At 40.5% G+C, this 24,302-nt stretch overlaps 5 protein-coding genes across 7 annotated transcripts; 3 read left to right on the forward strand and 2 right to left on the reverse strand.

Moving 5' to 3' along the window:
* Positions 1-1,263: 1,263 nt before the first annotated feature.
* On the forward strand, positions 1,264-7,179 carry LOC146462368 (uncharacterized). Its single transcript, XM_085085685.1, has 3 exons — positions 1,264-1,348; positions 1,558-4,485; positions 5,177-7,179. Exons 1-2 carry the CDS (start codon positions 1,290-1,292, stop codon positions 4,481-4,483), a joined length of 2,985 nt encoding a protein of 994 aa, XP_084941811.1. The 5' UTR covers positions 1,264-1,289; the 3' UTR covers positions 4,484-4,485; positions 5,177-7,179.
* On the reverse strand, positions 6,163-7,173 carry LOC146462369 (uncharacterized). The gene has a single exon (XM_085085694.1). It carries the CDS (start codon positions 7,171-7,173, stop codon positions 6,163-6,165), a length of 1,011 nt encoding a protein of 336 aa, XP_084941820.1.
* A 4,637-nt stretch (positions 7,180-11,816) lies between the features above and the next one.
* On the forward strand, positions 11,817-16,386 carry LOC146462370 (histone-arginine methyltransferase METTL23-like). 3 transcript variants are annotated; one of them, XM_085085688.1, is made up of 5 exons: positions 11,817-12,849; positions 13,184-13,288; positions 13,789-13,948; positions 15,133-15,217; positions 16,209-16,386. In XM_085085688.1, exons 1-5 carry the CDS (start codon positions 12,778-12,780, stop codon positions 16,384-16,386), a joined length of 600 nt encoding a protein of 199 aa, XP_084941814.1. In that variant the 5' UTR covers positions 11,817-12,777. The 3 variants fall into 3 exon arrangements, with proteins under 3 accessions (XP_084941814.1, XP_084941815.1, XP_084941813.1); XM_085085687.1 differs by having other exon boundaries at positions 11,830-12,849; positions 13,789-14,026; XM_085085689.1 differs by lacking the exon at positions 13,184-13,288 and having other exon boundaries at positions 11,828-12,849; positions 13,789-14,026.
* Positions 16,387-16,810: 424 nt separating this feature from the next.
* LOC146462371 (ribonuclease P protein subunit p20-like) lies at positions 16,811-19,544 on the reverse strand. Its single transcript, XM_085085690.1, has 5 exons — positions 19,510-19,544; positions 19,313-19,430; positions 18,877-18,973; positions 18,305-18,361; positions 16,811-16,950 (listed from the first exon to the last, which is right to left on the reverse strand). The coding sequence occupies exons 1-5, from the start codon at positions 19,526-19,528 to the stop codon at positions 16,840-16,842; spliced, it is 402 nt and encodes a 133-aa protein (XP_084941816.1). The 5' UTR covers positions 19,529-19,544; the 3' UTR covers positions 16,811-16,839.
* Positions 19,545-19,570: 26 nt separating this feature from the next.
* LOC146462372 (large ribosomal subunit protein eL38) lies at positions 19,571-24,121 on the forward strand. The gene is made up of 5 exons (XM_085085679.1): positions 19,571-19,625; positions 19,804-19,833; positions 19,994-20,054; positions 22,427-22,549; positions 24,055-24,121. The coding sequence occupies exons 2-5, from the start codon at positions 19,831-19,833 to the stop codon at positions 24,078-24,080; spliced, it is 213 nt and encodes a 70-aa protein (XP_084941805.1). The 5' UTR covers positions 19,571-19,625; positions 19,804-19,830; the 3' UTR covers positions 24,081-24,121.
* The last annotated feature ends 181 nt before the right edge of the window (positions 24,122-24,302 follow it).

Raw genomic sequence — 24,302 nt, forward strand, 5'->3', positions numbered from 1 at the left:
AATCGGGATAATTACTATGGTCATTCGGAACCGGAAGAATCGTAGAATCGTGTACAAGTAGGAAAATCGGAGAATAGGAAGAATCATATAATCGGAAGAATCGGAGAATCGTGTACAAGTAGGAAAATCGGAGAATAAATCGGAGAAAAGGAAGAATAGTATAATCGGAAGAATCGGAATAATCGGATAATCGTGCCAAGTAGGAAAATCGGAGAATCGGAAGAATCGTATCTCAAAACTCATTTTTTGCTATTCTCCGATTAACCCGCTGATAATCGCACCCTTCAGGCAGTTCACATGGCTTCACTCGAGGCGAAAATTGAACGAATTTGCTTTTCAGGCGTGAACAAAAAAAGTGTGTGAATAAATTTTTCAATTAAGAAAACTTATTGTCTGTTTATCTGTGTTTTGATTCACGGAATTTCTTCACTATGCGAAACCATTGGAGAGCCAAACCATGTCAATTAAGTACTGTCCTGGTACTGTCCCATGTGTACTAAAGTGTAAACAAACCGAAATCCTCCAGCGCATGACAAGACGATTAAATTACGATGCACAATTTGTTCATTTACACTCTGAATTTTGTACAACATTGCTTTTTCACTGCAATATTCTACAAAAATAAAGTAGTAGCCACATGCAGTCACTCATAGACTGCCTTTTATTGCTACACAAACTGCAAGGCTGATACTACGTGAAAGAGTTGACTTTGCGAGACAACAACCCGACAGAAACCGACAAAACAGGGCTGCAACCGTGGACAGCTGTGACAGCATTATCGTTCGCGGTCCTTTGCAGTTTTCACGTCTATTTTTATTGCTGCCGATCAGGGCAGCCTTCATATTCTTGAGCCATCGAGAAATTTCGAGGGGAGCGGGAGTGGGTGTTAGTATAGTGAGGGAGGGGAAGCGAAAAATAGGGAACATCAATAGGTTAATACTTGTTTCGACTTGTTAATGTTATACTCAAAGAACATACATGTAACCATGTTATTTTGCAAATAAAATAAGTTATATTTTTGTTGAAATTCTCATTGTCGCATTTGCATTTAAAAACACCTTATACTCACTTCTCAATGAGAACTGCTAGTTGCTGCCGGCAGCCTTCATATATTTTTGAAGCCATCGAGAAATTTTAGTTGGACGGTTCGCATTAAGAAACAGCCAATCAGAAATCCTGTTTTATGGCGCAGCCAATTCTAGCCAATCAACAGCTGTCTTATAAGAAAAATTGACATGTGCTTTGTGCTTGCTCAGCGGAAAATCGTGCTCGCTCTGCGGAAAAATCGCATGTGCTCGCAACAAGTTATAAAGAGTACAGATCAGAGTCGAGGTTTCGCTGTCTACAGGTGAGTTTTGGCACTTTTTGCTGATCTATTATGATTACTTCTATTCGAGGAAGCATTCATCAAGGTCATGAAGCTTTCAGTGAGCATTCTAGAGACCGATAGTGTGCATTTATGTCACTTGCAGCTTTGCTTTTCAATCGATCCAATTCGTTCGATTTATGGACGCAAACAAATATCGATGACATCTTTTATTTTTGTCTTGATTTTAGAAAGAATTCAGTTACAGTCATGGACAATACTGAGGGCATCGTGCTGGTCATCAATGATAGACTGTCAGTTGCCAAATTCCTTCTCGACACCCGTCAAGATATAAAAGTTATCGAGTTATGCAAGGAATGTTTGATTCTCCTGGAGAGCAAAGCTTTTGAAAACAATCAAGATTTGGGTGATTTTCTTTATGAATGCATACATGATTTTATGTTTGAAGCGTACCGCCATATCCAAGATTACACGAGTGTGATAGAAGGCTGTAGAAATCTTTTGGTTATACATCGCGAAAATGGTTCAAGAATCAAAGAAGGCCTGACAAGTATAAGAATGGCAGGCATGTACACCCACAAAGGTAACTTTAAAGAGGCAAAATGCCTTTACAAGGAAGCACTCAGCATTATGAAAGAAATTGGTGACAGACATGGAGAAGCCTGCTCTTATGCAGGCCTAGGAACTGCGTTACTTCACCTTGGTGAATTTCAAAAGGCTGAAGAATATCTTGAGAAGGCAATTACAATCCGAAAAGAAATAGGAGACAGAGAAGGAGAAGCAGAAGATTATGGAAGCCTGGGAAGTGTTTTTCAGTCCATTGGAGAATATGCCAAGGCTAAAGAATATATTCAGAAAGCACTTGGTATCAGGAAAGAAGTTGGCGACAGAAGAGGAGAAGCAGGAGATTATGACAACCTTGGATCGGTGTTCACATATCTTTGTGAATATGGGAAAGCTCACAAGTGTATTCAGAAATCACTTGAAATTGCAAGAGAAATTGATGACAGGTATATAGTATCCTCATGCTATACTCAGCTAGGACATGTTTTTGCTGCTCTTAGTCAATATGGTAAGGCTGAACAATACTATCAACAAGCACTTGCGATCGCAAAAAAAACTGGCAACAGACATCTAGAAGCAGTTCAGTATGGATCGTTAGGAGCTATGTTGCAATCACTTGGTGAATATGTCAAGGCTAGAGAAAATCATATGAAAGCGCTTGCATTGCAAAAAGAAATTGGTGACAAGGATCAAGAAGCTTTGTGTAATGGCAATCTAGGAACTACATTCTTACAGTTAGCAAAATATGATAAGGCAAAAGAACATCTTGAGAGAGCACTTGTGATCAGAAAAGAAACTGGTGATAGACGAGGAGAAGCTGCATGTTATGGAAATCTAGGTTCTTTGTCACTTGCTTTAGATGACCTTGCCAAGGCAGAAGAATATCTTCAGGAAGCGCTTGTGATCAGGAAAGAAATTGGAGATAAACGAGGTGAAGCAGCAGATTACGGAAACCTTGGAACTGTGTTTCGATTTCGTGGTGAATACATCAAGGCTAGAGAGTATCATATGAAGGCACTTTCAATTGGTAAAGAGATTGGAACTATCAATGCTGAGTTTTCTTTTAACATTCCACTTACACTGGATATGTTAATGGAGGGAAACATACAAGATGCTACTTCCAGTCTCTTGGAAAGCATTGCGAAGAGCGAGAAAATGCGATCCTACTTAAGTAACAGTGATCAATTTAAGATATCATTTTTGCACGAGCATGCGTTTCCATACCACATGCTCAGTAGTTTGTTTTGCTTTGGTGGACATGCTACAGAGGCACTTTACGTTGTAGAACTTGGAAGGGCCCGAGCCCTAGCAGACTTAATGTCGACTCAGTACTCCATTGAAAACCAGACATTGTGCGATCCTCTATCATTAATTGGTATTGAATGGATCATGAAGAACGAATTAAACTCTTCTTGTCTATACATTTCTTTTTTTAATGAATTTTTATTTCTGTGGATTTTTAAAGGTGAAAAATCAGTAGTTTTGAAACAAATAGACATCAATGATGCTTTTATAAACAAGGGAGCAACTGTTACAAGAATGGTGGATGAGGTCTTTGGAAACGAGACGGTCAGAGGGTTTCATACTTCGCTACTAGAAGACTGCGAAGATAGATCATTGTTTCCTCCAAACAATTGTCATCAGACAGGAAAACCTTCTCAGGAAGGTTTTGAGGCTGCAAATTCTTTACGTCTTGTAGAAATTGAAGAAGAAGATGATGACAAACCTGATCCAAGTCTATCTCAGTGTTACCAAATGCTAATCTCTCCTGTAGCTGACTTACTTGATGAGCCTGAAATCATCATTGTTCCTGATCGCGCCTTGTACAAAGTTCCATTTGCGGCTCTAAGCGATGAAAACGGCATCCCTTTGTCTGAGACATTCAGGATCCGCATTGTTCCTTCGTTAACAACACTTAAGCTCATTCAGGACTGTCCAGAAGATTATCACAGTCAAACTGGTGCACTGATAGTGGGTGAGCCTGAAGTCAGTGAGGTATCTTACAAGGGAAATGCTAAGACGCTCTGTCCATTACCTTTTGCAAGAAAAGAGGCAGAGATGATCGGCCGACTGCTGGGAACTCAGCCTTTGTTGGGACAACAAGCAACTAAACAGGCTGTACTTCAAAGCATTCACTCAGTAGCCCTGATACATTTTGCTGCTCATGGTAGCGCCGAAAGAGGAGAGATTGCTCTTTCTCCACTCCCTTCTATCAGTGGCATTCCACAAGAAGAAGACTATTTATTGACGATGGCTGACATTGCAAGAGTTCGTCTGCGAGCCAAATTGGTTGTACTTAGCTGCTGTCACAGTGCACGTGGACAGATTATGTCCGAGGGCGTTGTTGGAATTGCTCGAGCTTTCCTGGGATCTGGTGCACGCTCAGTGTTAGTGGCACTATGGGCCATAGACGACAAAGCGACAGAGCAGTTCATGGGACGCTTCTATGAGCACCTTGTCCGTGGTGAAAGTGCCAGTGAATCTCTTCACCAGGCCATGAAATGGATGAGAAGAAACGGCTTCACAGAGATGGACCAGTGGGCACCCTTTATGCTGATTGGGGATAACGTTACATTTGATTTTGGAAAGTAAAGGTTAGTTTTTATTTAAATCTGCACAGAATACCATAAAATTGAATTATGGTTTTTGAAATAATAATTTGAGGAAACTGTTGAATACTGTTTCAAGAAGTGCATTTCAGATGTTTTAGTTGCAGCAGACATGCATCCTCTTGTTTCGGTATACAATTCATTTGTGTATTGCCAGCTTTGAACTTACTTTTCTCCCCCTTACCTGAGATGTTACACATTTTGCCTACCACTAGTTGTCACACTAACCTGCCTGTACATGTGGACCTGGCTCATCCATAAAACCCAACGGAGACTTGCGGGGTGCTCGAGCTCATCTACGTTTACCCACTGAATGGTTGAGGAAAAAGGATTTAGGAAAAAAAATGAAGCTGCATCAAATGCACAAAATTCTCTGAAATATACGACAAACTAACAAAAATAATATTAATTTATACAATATCAGCAATATGTTGAGGGTTTGTTTCAGCCTGCAAGCTAGCCACACGCGAGACATACTTTTGGTGAAGCGAGGGCATTCGGGCTAGAGCACCCCAATCCTCTCGCGGTTCGCTTTACCCCAATCGGAGAGCTTACTTGCAGGCTTGCAGGCAAGGCCTAGGTTTATTCCTTCATCTGACTGAATTTCCCGTTTTATTAAAAAAAAAAAATCCAAATAGGGGAGAAAAAGTAATATCTGTTTTACATATATTTGCAGGTGTGAACTAGATATGACCAGAAGCTGATAAATTGCGAGTTTTTGGCACACTTTGCTTGGCTGTCAGTCCAACAGCTCATTCGTCATACTAGATGTTGATGTTCCTTCAGCGCTCCGAGGCGGGGTCTCTGAACCCTATTTCCTACATTGACATTATGAATGAGATTTCCATTAAGGAAAGAGCCGGGCTTAAGAGTACTATTTGTTGAGTTCAGTTGTATATCTGCCCGCTTTCACGCCTTAATTAGGCTCGAGTGTCACGCCTTCAAGTGGAAAACTTCGCTCCCACGCCAACTCAAGCGTACGGACCAATTTCTCACGTGAGACTGAAAAATGTGTGTTATTTCAGGCTTAACTTACACACTTTCCAAAAACAATGTAAACTCAAACCAATGCGAGAAACGAAAAGTCCATGTAAAATAAGAAATGACTATACTTTCACTTGGCTGAGGTGACTGTCAAATTGGATTTGCATAGAAAAGAGAAGAACGCTGTACAGAAGAGAGCCCAGATCGCGGCGTGAGAAGGGAGGCTGGTATTTAAGTAACGACGCATCTGCAGAAGGATTTCTGGAGTGATGGGATGTTTCTGGCGAGGCATTGTACCCAAGAGGCGTTTCAATCCACCCTTGGTCAAGGTAACGTCGAAGCTGTCCAACACGTCAACCGGGAAACCATTAAACCGGTGAAGAAGCCTGACGGTGTTGAGGTGGTTGAGAATGTATTGGTAAGATGAGGTCTTTCCAGCGAGGAAACATGCGTAGGAGGCCACGGTGTGTGGTGTGGCGGGTAAAGGAGTGACGCGATAATTGGTGCAAAAGTTCAAGAAGGACTTCCACAACGAGTGTAGGTTGCGGACAGTGCCAGGGGCGTAGGCGTGTGCTTGCGTAGTAGATACGAGGGCTGCTAGGTTGGTAGGCGTGGGAGGCTCGATGAACGTGGGTGCTGGAGGCTGGTTGATGTCTATGGAAAGGATAAAAGGAGCAGTTAGCAAACGATTTCAAAGTCAAACAGGCGCGCGGGGCAAGCCAAGTGTGTGGTGAGAGTGTGGGCAGTCAGCTTGTGAAATTGGGCCTCGTGAAAGGGAGACAAGTGCCAGCGGCTGAGGTGGTCTGCCAGGGTATTGTCGTTTCCAGAGATATGCGCAGCAGTTAGCTCGAAATCATGGAGTGCAGATATGAACCAGATCTCGCGCAAGCAAAGTTGCATGCCGAGTGTTCTTGAGCGGCCAGAGTTGAGTGCTAGCACGCTGTTGTTGTTGTCGCAACGAATAATGAAGCGTTGGCGGCATAGAGCGGGGCCCCAAAGCTTTAAGGCCACCATGATAGTGAGGAGCTCAAGGATGTTGATGTCGTCACCAAAACGTTGCAGAATTGAGTCCGGGAATGGTGTGTGGAAATACTGGCCATTAAAATACCCGCCGGCACCGGTGTTGCAAGCATCGGTGGAGAGATGCCATGGATCATCGAGCCAGGGGGCCGATTTGATGAGCGACACGCCATTGTGGAATGGAAGGAAATGACACCACCAGCGGAGGTCTGACCGGTTGTCCTCTGAAAGAAAGCAGAAACGCGAGGCGTGGGACAGGCGGAGGGTGTTGAGAAGAGTGGACATGAAGACACGAGCAGGACGGACGCAGGCTGTGATGAAAGACATAACACCGAGGAGTGACTGCAAGTCATGGCGCGAAATGCGAGTGGAGGAAAACGAGGAAGAGCAACGCTGATGAAGCTCTTGAAGGCGCGCTGGTGTCATGGACATTGACATGGCCAGAGTATCGAGTTGGACGCCTAGGAAAACCATTGATGTTGTCGGCGGGCAGTCTTTGTCGGGTGATGACTGAAGACCCAGGGATGTCAAGAGGTCACCAAGGGCGTTGAAAGCTTGGGTGGACATGTCAGGAGTTTCTGCACCGCCGAAATCGTCGATGTAATTGGTGCAGCTGAACCCGAGGGTTTTGTACAGGTAGGAGACAGCGTTGGTTGTCCGTTGGCACATCATGGCCGAGGAGTGGAGGCCGAAAGGTGGGGCGAGGTCGATGTAGAGGTGATTGTTGTGGCGGAAGCCAAGCAGGTGGGCGTCGCGAGGGTCAATGCGGAGTTGGCGATATGCACGGCTTAAGTCTTTTTTGAAAAGATGGCATCCTGCGCCTTTGGAACGGATGATGTCCACGAGTGCGTCAACGCCAGGTAGCCGTAGGACAAAAGGTGTGCCGAGATAAGTGTCTGAAGGAATGCCACTGTCGACGGAGGAACCGGGGGGAAAGCTGAGATCCACTACGACGCGGGGTTTTCCCGAGCGGCTGTGGGCGATTTGAAGGGGACTGGTGACGAGATCGACTTAAAGGGGGTTGGTAATGAAGGGACCGCAAGTTGCCCCGAGATGACACTCTGTATATAAGAAAGAATCGATTGTCTGCGGAGAGGAGAGGGCAGATCCGTGGTTGTGGTGTGATGAAACTGGGAGATCGGCTGCAACGTAGCCGACCGGCCAGCCGAACTCGAGAAAATCACACAGTTCGAGGTCGTAGTAGTTGCGAAGCCGGGAGCACCATTCCGGGATGGTAAGAGCTGAGGGAACGGGAATTCTCAAGGTGAAAGCGTTGGGACCAGAGGCGGACTGCAACCTAGTGTGCGTTTCAATCAGCATGGAGGTGAGGTTTGACGGGCAGCAGGCGAGGTTGTTGAGGTCCTTGAAACGAGGCAGAAGTGTGTTCGGAGAAATCGGTGGAGGGGAGGTTGGTGGTCGAAGGGGCGGCTAGTCAGTCGCGAGGGGTGGACTCCTGGCGCCGCGTAGGCACTGGAAATTTTCGCTTTGGACAGGCGAGAGCACGGTGATCGGGCCTTTTGCAGACAAAGCACACATGCTGTTTAGGGCACGAAGTGTTGGTGCAATCGTCGTACCACGACCAAGCATCGCATATGTCAGATCTTGCGATAGAGGGCGGAGGTTTGGTGGGCTGTTTGGCTTCCTTTTGGGGGGTCTCCGATAACAGCGCAGAGGGGATGAAAAATGGCTGTTTTAGGGGTTCGAATGAGTCTCCACATTTCACCAGGCCCAATTCGATGGAACGCAGAACCTTATAATGATAGGCGCGAACCGCTGACCATTTGTAGCTGCAGGAGAGCACCATTAGATCTTGAAAATGGCTTATGTAGGATTCATTAAGAGCTGGTTTGTCCTTGTGCTGCTGCATAATGGCAATATAGCCGGCACAAAAAGCGGGAAGGGATAAATCAGAATACAACTGAGGCTCACCTGGAGCGAAGATGTGAGGCCAAGGCTGGGGAAAACGGGTCCTCTGTGGAGCCTTGAGATCCCCCATAGATTTAGAAGAATCTTCAGAAGTGGATGGTTTGGATACGGGTGGGGAAGCTGAAGTTAGTTTGGCAAGTTTGAGTTGCAGTTCTAGCTTCCGAATCTCGAGTTCGTGCGTCTGTTTTACAAGTGCCAGTCGCTGAAGGTCGCTTGGGCGATCTTGGAGAACTGGGAGAATGGGCCTGTTGGGCGGCTGATCCTGAAGTTCCTGTTTTGGTTTGACAGCTTTGCCAAGGTCTTTGCCATCTTTAGTTCGCGGGCGAGAAAATCGAGGGATGTGTCTTCGCCGGGCAGTGAGAAATCGGAGAGACGTGCGGCTTGGAGTTGTGGTTCGCGAAGATCAGGGAAAAGGTCGTCGGCTGTGGGAAGTGTTAGAGCTTCGAGGCCTTCCCAGTCGAAATCGGTAGCAAGATGCTTTCTACTGTTGCGCGTTTTCCTCACTGGGTTGTCGGCGGACATGATAAAAGATGCTTGTAAAGGGTTACAACGGTTGCGACGAGCGAAGAAAGCTACACGAGCGACAGAGAACACGAGGAGATGAAACTAGAGACCTGAAGCAAGTGACGCGATCGATCGAGCAAATAATTAACTTCTTTGATACAATCAAAACAATACTATACTTTCCCCGAAATCTCTGATTTTTGAAGGTCCGTGTGGAGCATTTTTATCATTTTCTTGAAATCTTCAGAGCTATAGATCTTTATCACGGTAATCTGAAATTTTGATGGAGGCCAGGTAGCAAAGAACCATTGACACAGCTGCAAAGAGCATTGTAAAATGAGTAAAAAGGCCAAGTTTGACAGTATTGTCTTTTAAAATAGCGAAAATATAGTTCCGCAAGTTTGGGATTTTTTGCAGGCATTTGTATGAAGACGGGAAAAAATACAAACGTCTGTAAAATTTTCAAGCTTAAAAAATTCTATATCTTCACTATTTTAAAAGACAAAACTCTCAAACTTGGCCTTTTTACTAATTTTATGATGCTCTTTCCAGTCCATCTAAATCAGATTCTTCTTTTTTTACTTCTGGGGCCAAGGGGAGGGGATTCTGTCTCCTCCATAACTTTACAAGTATAAAAATTATGATAATGACACTCGGAAGATCGACAGAACGTTGAAACACGTTTCCTTTGGTGTTCACAACAAAAAGCGGATGATGTCATATGACGTAGAAATAACGTCTGCCATTTTGAAATCGTCCTTCTTGCATTTTCTTTATTCCCCAAACAACAGAAAACCACCAAAGGTGGCCTAAAAGTAATAAAAATGAAAAGAAAAAAAAAGAGGCGAAAATGATATTAAAAAACTTAAAATTTTCTTCAAGAAAGTTAATTTTTGTACATTAGGAAGAGGAAACTGATACATTTTTGCGCAATTTAACAAAAACGTAATAAAAGTTCAAAGTTGACGTGGACAGAATCCCCCCCTCCCCCCAACTGGTCTAGATGGATTAATGACCCAACAATTGATCACATCAGTCTTTGTAAAATAAATTATTGTTACTACAGATGTATTTTGTCTTATAAGCATTTACGATTAAAATATATTAAAATTTGCTGCTACTTAAGCTATTTTGTTATCTTCAGTGCAAAAAATGCAAAATAAACCTGGGTGCACTAAATTGGATTTGAACACTAGGTATATAGCCTCCTACGCAAATGCTCTTTGGGATCGTCACACATTCCTCCTCCTCTTCATGGGGAATTAAGGAATGTGTGACTGCTGAGGAGGCTACTAGATACCTGTCAGAGGAAGGAATAGCCAGAAACAGTGTCCAGATGATAACATTAGTTGCCCAAAGAGTACAGTTTGATAATTTGCCTTTTGGCTGGATACTCAGTCAATCAGATTGCATGCAGTGTGGGAGTAGAGTACCCCTCTTTGAGAAAGCCCACTATTTTAGGGGCTGAAAACACAGACACCTACAGGCCTTTTGGGGTACAGCAGACTCCCCCTGTGTTGAATATATCTAACTGCATCAAACAGGAATGTTTTCAACACTTTACTTCTGACTTGGCATCATGAACCAGAGGCGGATCCAGAAGATCCAGAAAAAAAGAGGGGGCTGGCAAAGACATTGTGGCAAGAGCGCAACCCCCACCCCACCCTAATGAAAGATTCACATTCGTGGAGATGTTGCCTAATAGCATTTTGGGAGCATTTATTTAGTGCAGATTTTTGGGTAACGTTTTTAGAACAGCATTGAGCTTAATTTTTGTCATTTCTCATCTTTGATGATGTATATTTATTAACACTAGGTGTACTTGAAATAAGGAAAGTACTGAAAATAAAATAAAACCCTGATTGCATTACCACTACAAAGACAGCTAAATTTAATTGCTGCCCCCTCGGCTTCGCCTCGAAATCCTCCCCTGTGAACTACAGCTATCTTTTGCACCTTGACTTAGTGGGAGTCTAAAGTAATCAATTTTTTTTTAAACTGTAAGCAGTCTCAGAAATAAAACCAAATTATAATAAATTAAAATCCAAGACCATCAGATGTCATGCTATTTTTTTAGTTATTTTCTTATTTTGTGTGATCGCAAAAAACAAAAGACCTTCAATGGGGGGGCATACAGATATTTTCTGGAACTGCACAATTTATGTTGGTATTTTAATTGGCAGTTGAGCAATATTATTGCATTCATTGTGTTACTGCTTGTACAAACTGGATCTGTACTTGCCACAACAGAACCCTCTAAAGATTGATGTTGCTTTGTGCCAAGATTTCCATTTTTATCACAAAACAAAGTGAAAAACAGGAGCGGCTGAGAAATGGCAAGGAATTGAAAGTCACATGCAAACAGTCTAGTGAATCTGAGCTAAAACAGCAAAAGTTGAGCTACAGGCACTATTTTGAAACAACTAACACTAAAATGTAACAGTAAAACTGAGCATTTCAACTGCTTATCAGTCATTATGGATTTCAGTGTTCAGAATATGTTAATTTTTATTCTTAACATTGAACATGATAATGACCAGAGTCAAACCATCGTTCTCAGTTTTTACTGTTTTATTTTACTGTTAAAACACAGGCGGACCACCCGCCGTTGCGCTTCAAATACCCAACCCTGCCGGTCGCGAAGCGTTGATTGGCTGATTTAAAATAGACTGCATGCTTAGAATTCCTTTTGTCCATGAATTTGCTACAGATCATAGTTTGAAACCGACCTGGAGGACTTTAGCTCTGCTTTTCTCAGAGGAAATTTGACGAATGAAGCCCAAACTTGGCCACGACATGGCAAAATATGTATTTAATCGGATGCCGTTGAAAAAACTGCAAGAATTTTTCAAATTTTACGACAATTCCGGTTTGAAGTAACGACAACATAGCGGTCGCCGGCAGTTTCTTGCCTGCCTTTACTGCCTTTCTCACTACCGGCCTTCGGCCGGCAACACTGTAAAACAGTAAACGCGCCAAAACAGGGTTTCTACGGCTCGGAATGGCCAAAAAACACCACGCGTGACTCAATCAACATTTCCTTGAAACTTTATTTCAACATAAAGGTTAAAAGGCGACTTTAAATATCGCTACTTGGTAAAAATTTCAACCGATTGTGTCGCGAGAATATAAAGTCTCAAGTTGCAAACAGTCATTACACCACACAAACAGAGGGTGGTCCGCCTGTGGTTAAAAATACTATAGGTCGGTTATGCCCCCAGCCCTTGAACAATTTATAACAAGTCTAGACAAGGCAACTGTTCTATTCAGCTGAATTGGTTTCAGACCTGTTTATCATCATCAACCAACATATCTAATATTGTATTAAACAGCATATGTGTCTTCTGGTCACATGTTCAAATCATTCACCAATGCAAACTGGTGTCATATGAGTAAAGACAACCAACACTGAGACTCTGCTGTAAATTTTAAACAAGTAAAGATCATTCGCATCATTTGCGTCAGATAAACTAATGAGATATGAACTAATAAACATAAAGGACAAAAACTTGACAATTTACACAGGACCAACCAAGGAAAACACAACATAAAACATAGACATGATACTTAACTAAGAAATCTAAAATACAGGGAAACACCTATTTACCAAAACAGCTACTAGAATAAGTAAAATGCTAAACACTTTCTCAAACACCGAATTATCACAAGCCTACACAACACAAGAGAAGCACAACACAGACGCCATATTGAACACTGGTGGAGGAAAAAGACTGGTAACTAGCTGCCAAGTCTCTCTGTTAAAACCTCACGGTAATGAAGCCTGGGTATTTTCTTGCTTCACGGAGGCTCTTCTGGACAGTTTAAATTGTTTTGTCATCCTTTATGCAAGTTGAGAGGGTGTTTTCGTTCCAAGACGATTGTAAGGGTCCAAGTATACTTGTACGAATACCGGAGGTATGTTATTTATGAATTTCTGTGTTGATTCCGTTTCCAGTAAGTTGAGTATGGACTCATATTGAGTTGGATTGACCGTTTTCCGGAATAAGGATAAGCGAAATAGCTGTTAGATTTCTCTTTTTAAGGAAATTTGGGAAGGCATTTCTGCAAAATTTCGCTGATACACCATAATGTAAGACCCATCTTTTACTCCAGCAGCTCCAAACACCTCTAATGAGGAATTTCTTGTCATCATTGCAATTGTATACATTCCTATTCCGGAATAGGGTCAATCAAACGCAAATTAAGGAACTGAACAACCATTTGTTTATGGTGTTGTTTCACCTTTTAGATTGTGGACCCACAGTATGGAATGTTCACATGGCCAGCGGCTCCTGTCCTTGCACAGTTCATTTGGCAAAACAGAGAACAAATCAAAGGAAATCAAGTTATAGAGGTTTAACTAGAAGGACTTTCTGATTAAAATTGAACAATGTTACCTATTTCAAAATCAAACTAGTTTCTCATCATGTACTCCTCTGAAAATTTCTGCACCATTTCCTCTTCCAGTAAATGGTCTGAGGTATTTATTAATAAATTGTTTTAACTGTCAAAGGACAACATCACCTAAGATTAGCGACAGGGGAAGTTTACTGCTTATTTTTTTGAAAATATAAACCTTCAAAAATGGATGTCATTTTGTGTTGATGTTAATTTATGTGCTGTAAAAGGTACCTGCATGTAACTGTTGTATCTATTTATCAAATCCTACATAACCATTCTTTTAAATGGATACTGTCATTTTGTATTGAACATTTATTATGCTGGAAAAAGGTGTTGATTTTGCAGTTGAAATTCTGAAATATGACCATTCAAATGAATAGTAATTACTCCCTTGCCGTGCTGTTTATTGCAGTGAAGGTCATTTTGATCTGTTTTCTCTATTTTGTTCAGTAGATTGGTGCAGGGACATCACTTCCTGGTTTAGTTGCTTCACTGTGTGGTGCCCATGTTACCCTTACAGACAAGGAAGAATATCCAGAATGCCTAAAAAATTGTCAACGGAGCTGTGATGTAAATGGTCAAGAGTCAGTAAACGTTGTAGGAATTACCTGGGGTCAGTTTACACCAAATCTATTCAGACTTCCTAAAGCGGACATTATTCTTGGCTCAGATTGCTTTTATGACACTAAAGGTACCTTGAAATTAGATAAGAACTAGTACCAGTCATGGATTGTGGCAAGTAAAAGACCATATGCCAATACACAGGAGGCTCTCACATGGATTATGAAAAAAAAAAGTATAATAGCAAAATATTGATTACTTTTTTTGTAGAGGGTGGCAGTCATTTGAATAATTTAGGCTCTGTTGTCTATCATGAGGAATAGAATCCAGTTGCAAGTTTTGGAAATCCTGAGAAAGTTCTGAAATTTGCTGCCGCTCACAGAAAAGATATGAAGAGCACAGAACAACAAAGGTTTTTTTATGATTGATGTGAGGGTACCCTGTGCCAGTATAAATATTAAGCTTTTTTTTTTTGTGATATGAGAGCAAGAGATGCCTTGTGGAAAAGCACCACCAGGTGTAATTATTTGTAGGGTGCATTCAGTTGGGATTTTTTTGGTGTTAGGTATTTCAAGTCATTTCATGTTTCAGTGAGAGTTACTGTTAGGAAGGAGATGTTAGTTTCTTACAGATACTTCAAGAACATTTTGCCTAGTTTGCCCTTGTTACTAACATGCTAGGCAATTTTATCCTAACTGCAACAAATTTACCACCAGTTACAGTTGACAATAATGAAAATTAGAGTTAGTTTCAGTTGTAAAGTGAGCACTTAATCACTCCTTTTGAACATGTCAAATAAAAACAATTTCAGTGGCTCCTCATTGCAATTGAGAAGCAAGAGGTTTTCGTCAACAGGATTTTGAGTAATCAAGATTCTATGTAATATATCAAACTTGAGGAAGAGTGTTTTGTCCGATTTCCAAACACCAAGAAGTAGGTAGGAAAAATGAGGCGTAGCCAAAATTTTTTTAACCAACTTCGAGGTGTTTGGAAATAGGAGGAAACACTCTTTCAAGTGTTTGATATAGCTTCTCAAATTATTGATAATTCTTGGAGAAATTCGAAGCAAGAGTTCACAAAATGTTATGATAATTAAGATCACATTTCTGAACCTCCTTCACAGTAATGATTTGCTTTGTTTTGGCTTGATGAATTATTAATGAGTTTAAGAAATTCTGTTCAATGTTGCCTGGTCAATTTGTAATTAATCCTGTGTTTTTATTCCCTGTAATGTAGATTTTGATGACATCCTTGCCACTATCTCATTTCTCATGGAGAAAAACATAAAGGCAAAGTTTTGGACAACCTATCAAGAGAGGAGGTATATGGGAAAATGATGTTTCGAATAGTTTTTTAAAAAAATTCTTCTGTTTTATAAACATAATCGAAAAAGTAAATAAATATTTGTTTACCCATGGAGTACAAAGAGTTTGATTAAAAGATGTCGGTGCATTCTGAGTGGAAATGGAATTTGGAAGTGTTGGTTTTTGTGGAGGGAGGAAAATGGGAGAATCCAAAGGAAAAACCCCCGGAGCAGAGACAAGAACCAGTGACAAACTCAAGGAAATTGAACCTGGGCCACGCTGGTGGGAGGCAAGTGCTCTTACCACTTTTCCATCCCTGCCTTCCCCCTCCCCTTAAAAAAATCCAGTTAAATCAACAAAATTAATTTTTGCAGTTGTACCCTTCAACTCCTAAAAACACTCAAGGTGGAAACAATAAAGGATGCTACTTTGTTTTTACAACATTATTTTATAAAATACCAGAACTTTAGTCATCCAGCACAGAAAGGCACTACTCAGTAGCTTCATTTGAATTCTTCGTCATGCACTAGACTCCCATGTACACATTTTTTAGGGTGTCACATTACTAGACCTCCCTAAAATGACTGTGTGGGACCTTGGATAGTTTGTGACTAGCCTCCTGCCCATTCAGTTTTAGGGGAGTTGTATTACTCTCTTGTCCGTGACTCTAATGCTACTGCTGGAACTGAGGTTTGACTCTGGAGTAAAGCTACTAGTCAGATCTGGGCTGCCCTAAATTACCAATAAATGTGTGGAATTTTTGTGGTTTTAAATACAGTGGTGAAACATTGTGACTCTTCCAAATGTAGAGGGTTTAATGGGAAAAATCTTTGTAACTAAAATTATTATAACTAAATTATGAATTACAAAACACTTTCATATTAGGATAAACTAATCACGAGTGGCTTAAGTGCCTTTCATCTATCGTTATAATTTGGCATTACTGACAGAAATGTTTCCAGATCTTAATTATAATAATATTATTTAAATTACTCCTCCTCATTGTAGTTCTAGTCGGTCTATTGAAGATCTGTTGAAGAAATGGGGACTCCAAGGAGTTGAGATCCCTCTGGAGGAGTTCAATGCTGACAAAGGCAACATTGGAGGCTCCGACCTGTCTGATTTACACACCATTCATATGCTGGAGATAACAAGTCAACAGGCTTTGCAGGCTGAGAACAGCTGATCGACAGTCCAGTGGCTGCGAACTATCACAATAGCATGTACACCTGTAACTTGAATCTATTTACCAATGGGGTGCTAGCTCCAGGCTTCTCAGGCATATCTGAGGCCTGCTCAACTGGTGGATAGTCTGGGATACAATACTACCAAAAATACAATCATGTAACTGAAGCTTTTCCTGACCATGGCAGATGTAGCTCAAGGCCTTACGATTCTACCCAAGATGATAGACACTTGGTACCTTCTCATCCGACTTGCCATTGGAACTTTGTTCTTTCCTGGTTGTCGTGATATAATTAATGCATCTGGCATACTATACTGTGGTCTTATCCTCTTTGAGCTCGCAGTGACCTTCTTTCTTAGTGGAGAGTTTAATGTAAATAAACTTTGACTTTCTGGAAAACCTTCTTGCTCCATAATTCTGAATACACCAAGTGTAATTTGATTGAAACAAAGTTTATGTAGATTCCTTTGAGGCTCCTTCTGCAGAAACATCAGACAGTTGCTTCTTGTAAACTCTTATGTGAATTGCTGAGTTTGTGCGTACTTTGGAATATGCCTCATGATCCTGAAATTTCAAAATAACAAATAGAACTTTTCAAAAAAACACCACATTAACAAACGTCCCTCAAAATAGACGAAACACCCTCCGCCCCTCCACAAGATTAAGTCCCACAAGAAAGTCCTTTGAATTGACATAAGTGTAGGGCTTACATCCCAGGGGTGGCACTCTCATATGAAAGGGATGGGGATGCTCATCGGAAATTTTGAATTAAACCCCTAAAGGAGACCAATCTGGGTGTGGCCCACGCTTTTTTTGACCCCTAAAAGAGACCATTTTAAATGTAAGTAAAATGCAGACATAATTATATAGTTTTATATTTCTTCGCGTGCAACCCTCAACGAGACCTTCACGGCTAAATATAATGGCGTTTTGCCCAGAAGACCCTAAGTGAGACCAAAATCTGAAATTTATACCCCTAAGCGAGACGACCAGCATCCCCGCCCCTTTCATGCGAGAGTCCCACCCCTGGGACTTACTGATACATCTGGAATTCAATGGCCGGCCCATGTGAATCTCTTAACCCTTTAAGCTCCAATATCGACATGTATATAATTTCTCCTCACTGTCCTCCATATATTTCTTCTGCTACTACAGTCAACTCTCTCATAGCGACCACTTCTCGTAAGCGACCACCTCGTAAACAACCGTTTTGTTTCTCAGTTACATACTGTTTCAAGAACTCTCGTAAGCGACCACCACTCAAATTTCTGAAGGGACCGCGACCACTTTTTAGGCCAGAAATTACACATATTCTTTTGTTTTCTGTTTCTGGTAAGGGACCACCCAACATAATCACGTATGATCGCTTGTAAATCGTTACTCTGAAGTGATAAAAGTTCAATTTTGATGGCGCATCCCTGGACTGCTGACAGATAACGACAGTTTACGGACAGAGAAGATGGCTATAATTAGATCTATAGGTAAACGGGAATTGTTACAGTGATTTGTTCCAAAATGAACCATGAACCATGATATACAGAGTTTCATCAGAAGAATGAATAGATGAGAAAAAATCAAATAAATTAGTTTCCATTTGCCTAATTTTAGCTGCTAAGGTAATATTTTTATGTAATTAATTAAGCAATCCAGTATTAGGCTTAGTTTGTTGATGTTTCCGGTAAGTGACCACCTCCCGTAAGCGACCACTTTATCGTGCACCAAGGGTGGTCGTTTACTAGAGAGTTGACTGTAGTTGGGAGGGTTTGTCTAAAAATCAACGCATTTCTCTTTGGTGATCATTTCCTTTATTCTCCTGAATTGAATGTTTAATGAAGCAGTGCCATTGTAAGGAGAAATTAGATGTAGGTCACTATTGGGGCTTAAAGGGTTAAATCAATAAAAAGTCTGGTGTTCTTACATCATCCTCTGGCTCAAAGTCATCAATTAATTTAACACTGGAAGTTGTTGCTGATATCTGTAGAACATGAAAGTACAATTCACTGTAAGTTATAAAAATGTGCTGCTAAACACACTAACAACACAAGGATGACAAATTTGTTTCATATTAATGGTGTCTGAGATGTGATGACATAATAGCTGCCATTCAGTTTCACTCATAAGGGAGGTTTTAGAAGGGTGTTCGGGCATCCAATGAGCACTCACTCTTTGAAAACAATCAGACAGTGAAAATTCATCTGATCTCTTAAAAATGACATGCCTCTTGGATGCTCAATTTCTTATTTTTGGCTCATTTTCATGAGACTGTAGGTATATAGAACTGAATTTTGGTCTGTCTGAGAATGAAATGCCTCTTGGATGCTCAATTTCTTATTTTTGGCTCATTTTCATGAGACTGTAGGTATATAGAACTGAATTTTGGTCTCTCTGAGAAGAATTGACCAAAAAATATAAGACCATTAGAGAGGTTTGGAAAGGCACCAAGAGAAAATTTAACTTCCGTAAACAGCAAGTGTAGTACTGCAACATCACCTCCACAGTGCCTTGTCCTCTGTGTTCAAGCTGTAGCGCCAGATTAATTGCCCGATTAATAGCAGCACCCAAACCATGTATAGTAACCTCTTGTTCACTGAAAATTAAAAAATAATATATCCTTAAAACAAATTACACAAGCCATGGAACAAGATTCCATTTAATCAGTTAGTCTCTGAGGTGCCATATCCGTGTAGTCTGTACTCCACTCTTTTTTTTTCTAACCAAATCAAGACAACAATCAATTTTATATAAATTATACTAGAATAATTATTAGAATATTATTGGGCTCCAAGTGACCCATACCATTCACTACACACCATGACGAACAGGAAAAAACATCTTGCTTATTTACTTCCACTTAGGGTAATTATTTTTTAAATGAGCCTTGAATCATGTAAGAAAGCTTTAAATTTCATTAGAAAAGGATGCAAACCTCGAATCAAGTGACTTCTGGCATCGTTCAAGTTGCGCCGCAAAATCTGTTTTCCTGTTCACATAAACATCATTTCGGCGTTTTTGCACTCTTTGAGGTGGTCTCTTCTTGACAACATCTAAGACAGTCAACATACTGCAACTAAATAACCTTTTGAAACAAAGACTTAACGCGACTATAAAGCAAAGTATACTCACGACCACTTTTGTCCGCCATTTTGTTTTATGGGGTAAAACCGCTGTTTACTGAAATTGAAAAACCGGCGCATGCCCAATGATCGCCCTTTTGGACTCCATCTTGATTTGTCTCGAAGGTAATAAATGATGAGTTCAAAATCCTTGTACATCATGGCCATCCCGCAAACACTTCTTTTCTTTTGCCTTGCATATGAAAGATATTTGATCTCCCCTTACCTTTCGCTGAAAATAATGTTGTCTATCGTTTTTAAAAATTGGTATAAACTAAGTCTCCCTCTGTCTTGTTATCTTTAGGTATCTTTCCATCGCGTTCGTTTCATAATGGTAAGTTGTTCTTATTTGAGGTTTCTTAGTCACAGCACGTAAAAGAATTGTTGTAGGGTCATGCTTACTTGACATATCGAATTTGCTGCCACAGAGATTTGGAGTCAAATTAATTAGTTTGATCTTGATGCTTGTTAAATTTACGTACGTTCTGTTGCAGCCTAAACAGATTCACGAAATCAAAGATTTTCTCCTTACCGCTCGACGAAAGGATGCCAAATGTAAGTATTCTGTATTTTTAACCAATTTATTTTCAGTAATGTAGTGGGTCTAGTCAAATTTGGCAAATTGTCTAAGTTTACAGTGCATTGCAAAGGATCTAAGCAGACTGCAGTTGTCAATAATTACTAATACCCAGACACGGTGGTAGTTGACTTGTGAAAATCTGAAAAGTCCCTCAGGGATCTTAGAAGATCTGCTTAAAGATATTTAGGGGATCTTGATAGGGATTCTTGAAGGATCTTCCCTACTTATCTTCAAAGATTTTCAATGATCTTGCATAATCTTGCAGGTCTTAAAACTCGTAAGTGATTATCTGTATGTATATTCTTCTGGGCTTAACTAGGGAATACCCCGCCACTCCAAAAGTAATCCTGAAAAGAGTGGCTACGTGGCTACGCAGATACCACGTAGCTGCGTAGCCACGTAGCCACGTAGAAGTACATGACTGTATGACTATGCCTCGTTCTTTGTGTGAGAAGACACGTAGCTGCGTAGCCACGTAGCTCCCATTGTATTCAGGCGGGTATTGACCACTTTGTATCTGCGTAGCCACGTATCCACTCGTTCCAGGGTCACTTTTGGAGTGGTGGGGTATTCCCTAGTTACTCCTTCTGTAAATAGTTTTAAGAACTGTAGTGTTAGTAGAGTAACTACTGTACCTGTGTATTGTAGAAGATTAAAAAAAATATTGCAATGGTCCTTGAGGTCGTGCAGGATCCTAGGTAGATCTGGAAGGATTTTGCTGGATTAGCAGATCTATCCAGCATCTTGCTCAGGGCTCAAAGTTAGCGACCAGCTGGTCGCATATGCGACTAGATTTTTTATTTTGCGCCTAAAAATTATATGTGATCGCACTCACGCGCCTAAAAACGCCCAAGCTCAGTGCGCCTGAATCGGGGCCACTTTGTTTCCTCACCTGACAATTCTTGTGTGCTCTGCCTGATTAACACGAAACAGAAGCTTGAAATAATAAATTAAAATGTGGATGTAACGCAATTAGGTTCCACATAAGAAAGTTACACCGTTTTTCTTACATCAGTGTGTGTTTCATCCCACCCCGGACTTTACCCTAGACTCTTCTCGGTTATGTGACCGCACCGTACCGCTGACACGTACGAGTGAAGGCAACCTTCTGAAACACGTGCTTCTCGTGCAGTTTAGTTCGCTTTGCCGACATTAAAGAGTCAAGAAAGTTTAAACAATCTGGGTTAAGAGACTTTTTTTTCTTCAAGAGTTACAGTTAAGTCAATGCGCTGTCAACAGTCTAATTTATTAGGGAGCTTAAGCAACGACGACGGCAACGGAAACGAAAACGTCACCCAAAATTATATCTTTATTTCATTTGTGCTACTTCGAAATTATTTCAACTCGCTCAACTTTTACAAAAATGGCGAACTATCCAGGAAACAAATTGGTAGGAGTGGCGTACAAGTTAAGAAAGAAAATGAAAAATTCACCGTCCTGCGTTCACGTTCTCCACAAAACCTTCAATGTGGTCATTTCACGTTGTTGTTTTGCAGAGGACGGCAAAGAAATGTACCGAAGTGTAAAACGCACGCGCAGAGCAATTGTTTTTGCTCATTAAACCTATTGTTTTGTGGCGTTTTCGTTGCCGTTGCCGTCGTCGTTGCTTAAGCTCCCTATTTTTTCGAAACGCTCATTTACAAAAAGAAAATTTATTCTCAAACAGCCGGCCGCTGCCTTCCAACGCAGCTAACCTTGCCTACAGAAAGTAGCCAAATGAATTACTTTCAGTCGGGTGATCCGTGGGACTTGAAGGATTTCGTCTGACCGAGAGGATTCACTGACGTTATTCCTTACCTTCGTTTTGTCTTATTATCTTGTTGAATGTACCATAACATGTAATATTCAAAAACATGTAACAGTATTATTGCTATCTCAAGCGTACAGTAAGAGACTGAAAGAAACAAACACATGATTGAAATAAAAGATTACCATGCTGATTAACGATCGGCAAGCGAAAATAAGAAAAAGAAATTAACAACCTGTCGGTGTCGTCATGACACCATTATCAATGATCACCAATAAAATGTCTGAAGCTTCTGATTTTTCTTTTTGGTGCTACCAGTATTTTAAGTTGTGCTCCTAAAATTTTTAGCTGTGCGCCTAAAATTTCGGAAATGCGCCTAGAAATTTACACCTGGTAGCACAGGTGCTCCCAAAGCCAAAAATAAACTTTGAGCCCTGTTGCTAGGATTAATCTGATCATCTAGGACTCTACATAGGATAATTCAAGAATCCAGTCAGATTTCCCAGGGTCCAACAAAGTCTTTTAAGGATCTATAGGATTATTGCCATTTGGGATCCAGGGAGGAATCTTATAGTAAACCATTATTGATCATTTTTACAGCTGTGAAAATAAAGAAGATAAAGGATACCGTTAAGTTCAAGGTGCGATGCAGCCGTTATATTTACACTCTGGTCATTCAGGATAAAGAAAAGGCTGATAAACTCAAGCAATCTTTGCCTCCAGGTGTGTTTTAACTTTGTAGAATATAGCAAGTCATCATCATTACATTGAATTTCTTTTAACTGTCATCAAAAAGTTGCACAACTATCACAGCATAGTCAATGGTAACTTTCAATTACCGCTCAGGACTATCAATAACATGAGAACTCTGAAGGTCAGACTCAACCAATCTTTGATTGTGATGGCCAACTATCATTATGTAGTAATTTATTTCAACTGCCATTAGAAAAGTTGCAGAAACCAGCACAGATGGCATCAACTTTAATTTTCAATAACTATTTATAGTCCTAAAGTGTGACGTCACAAATATTTGAATTTGATGAAATTATGGGATTTGTTACAGGGCTCGAAATAACGGCCGGTCAACGGACAATGTCCGTAATGATTGGGGAGTTGACCGGTCAACCTTTCGTCTTGCCGGTCATGTTGACCGGTCACATTCAATCGCATTGAAGATGACAGAAATAAAAATTTCCATGCTATTTAGTTGTTTCAGTTGTTACCAGTATGTAGCGAGTTGCTGTGTATTTTGGGACTTTGATCTGAAATCCTCGTTGAAATGCAACTAGAGCCGTTGTTTACAATTCGCGCATTGAAACAGAAATCGGGGTTCAGGCACTTCCAGTCACAAAACTATAAATATTTGTACTTTTATTAGTTAATTTATTAGTTAGTTTATTTTAATACACATCAGCTTATTTTCATTTCGCCGCTGTAATTTATTTTTATTGTTGACTATGAGTGCTTTAAAGTGCTATTAGCTCTACGCAATGACTTTTTTGGAAGTATATAACGCCAGTTTTGCTTCATGGGCCCCTGTTTTAAGAGTTATTTATGTTATAAATTTGACCGGACAGAAACGATACATGACCGAGCTAAAATGAATTTGGCCGGTCATCGTGTCCGGAGACTCTCCGGAAATTATTTTGAGCCCTGTGTTATTATACTCGGAAAGAGCATGATGAAAAATGCCTACTTGCCAAAAATCAGCATCTTATTGCAATTTAGGGGCAAGACAGAGCTAATATCTCACCCCCAAATTGCAATAAGATGCTGATTTTTGGCAAGTAGGCATTTTTCATCATGCTCTTTCCGAATGTACTAACAAATCCCATAATTTCATAAATTTAGTTTTATGACATCATCACTTTAGGACTCTATTGTTGTGCCTTTAAATAACATGGTTGAAAACTCATCCAGTGGTTAATTTTTTCTGCTTGTTGTCTATAAAAACAGTGAAGTTCAGCTCAACAGGGGGCAAAAGTCATGTTTGTATACTGTGATTGGTAGACTTCAAGTCTTTTGGTTGTAACAGTAATAATCAGTTGGCTTTTGAAGTTCAGACAATTTACGTAATTGAAAGGTGTAATAAAGCATTGCAGCTATTATTCAACTCCTAAAACATGCTATAATATAACATCCTTGCAGAATTCCCAATGTAAATGTTTGCATTGATTGCCTGTCTTAAAACTGAAAGTTAATTTTGCACTTTTCTTCTTTATTTGTAGGTTTGGCTGTGAAGGAGTTGAAGTAGAACATCTTTCCACTGGTTAAAATAAAATGTATATAAACTGAGTTTTGTGTGTGTGTGTCCTTTTATGTTAGTCTGTTAGTTCCTTTAGTGTCCAAACTTGTAGCTTTTTCACAGACCCTCTATTTTCTCACAAACACCGTAAGGTAATTGTCAATATATGGGAAAAAAAGGCAAATAAATGTCAAAAAAAAAAAACGTCAATGTCAAGGTACACTTTTTTCT

Source organism: Pavona decussata, unplaced genomic scaffold (assembly GCF_977016875.1).
Source record: "Pavona decussata unplaced genomic scaffold, jaPavDecu1.1 SCAFFOLD_189, whole genome shotgun sequence".
NCBI lineage: Eukaryota > Metazoa > Cnidaria > Anthozoa > Scleractinia > Agariciidae > Pavona > Pavona decussata.

Excerpts from the sequence above, each read along its gene's own strand:
- LOC146462370 (XM_085085687.1), top strand. The coding sequence starts at position 12,778 with ATGCAAGTTGAGAGGGTGTTTTCGTTCCAAGACGATTGTAAGGGTCCA. Across the intron at positions 12,850-13,183 it reads TACTTGTACGAATACCGGAG|ATTGTGGACCCACAGTATGG; the intron begins GTATGTTATTTA and ends TTCACCTTTTAG. Across the intron at positions 14,027-15,132 it reads TTGCTTTTATGACACTAAAG|ATTTTGATGACATCCTTGCC; the intron begins GTACCTTGAAAT and ends CCTGTAATGTAG.
- LOC146462371 (XM_085085690.1), bottom strand. Across the intron at positions 18,974-19,312 it reads CAGAAGTCACTTGATTCGAG|TGAACAAGAGGTTACTATAC; the intron begins GTTTGCATCCTT and ends TTTAATTTTCAG. Across the intron at positions 18,362-18,876 it reads GAGGACAAGGCACTGTGGAG|ATATCAGCAACAACTTCCAG; the intron begins GTGATGTTGCAG and ends CATGTTCTACAG.
- LOC146462369 (XM_085085694.1), bottom strand. The coding sequence starts at position 7,173 with ATGTGCCAACGGACAACCAACGCTGTCTCCTACCTGTACAAAACCCTC.
- LOC146462372 (XM_085085679.1), top strand. Across the intron at positions 20,055-22,426 it reads TCGACGAAAGGATGCCAAAT|CTGTGAAAATAAAGAAGATA; the intron begins GTAAGTATTCTG and ends TCATTTTTACAG. Across the intron at positions 22,550-24,054 it reads CAAGCAATCTTTGCCTCCAG|GTTTGGCTGTGAAGGAGTTG; the intron begins GTGTGTTTTAAC and ends CTTTATTTGTAG.
- LOC146462368 (XM_085085685.1), top strand. The coding sequence starts at position 1,290 with ATGTGCTCGCAACAAGTTATAAAGAGTACAGATCAGAGTCGAGGTTTC. Across the intron at positions 1,349-1,557 it reads CGAGGTTTCGCTGTCTACAG|AAAGAATTCAGTTACAGTCA; the intron begins GTGAGTTTTGGC and ends TCTTGATTTTAG.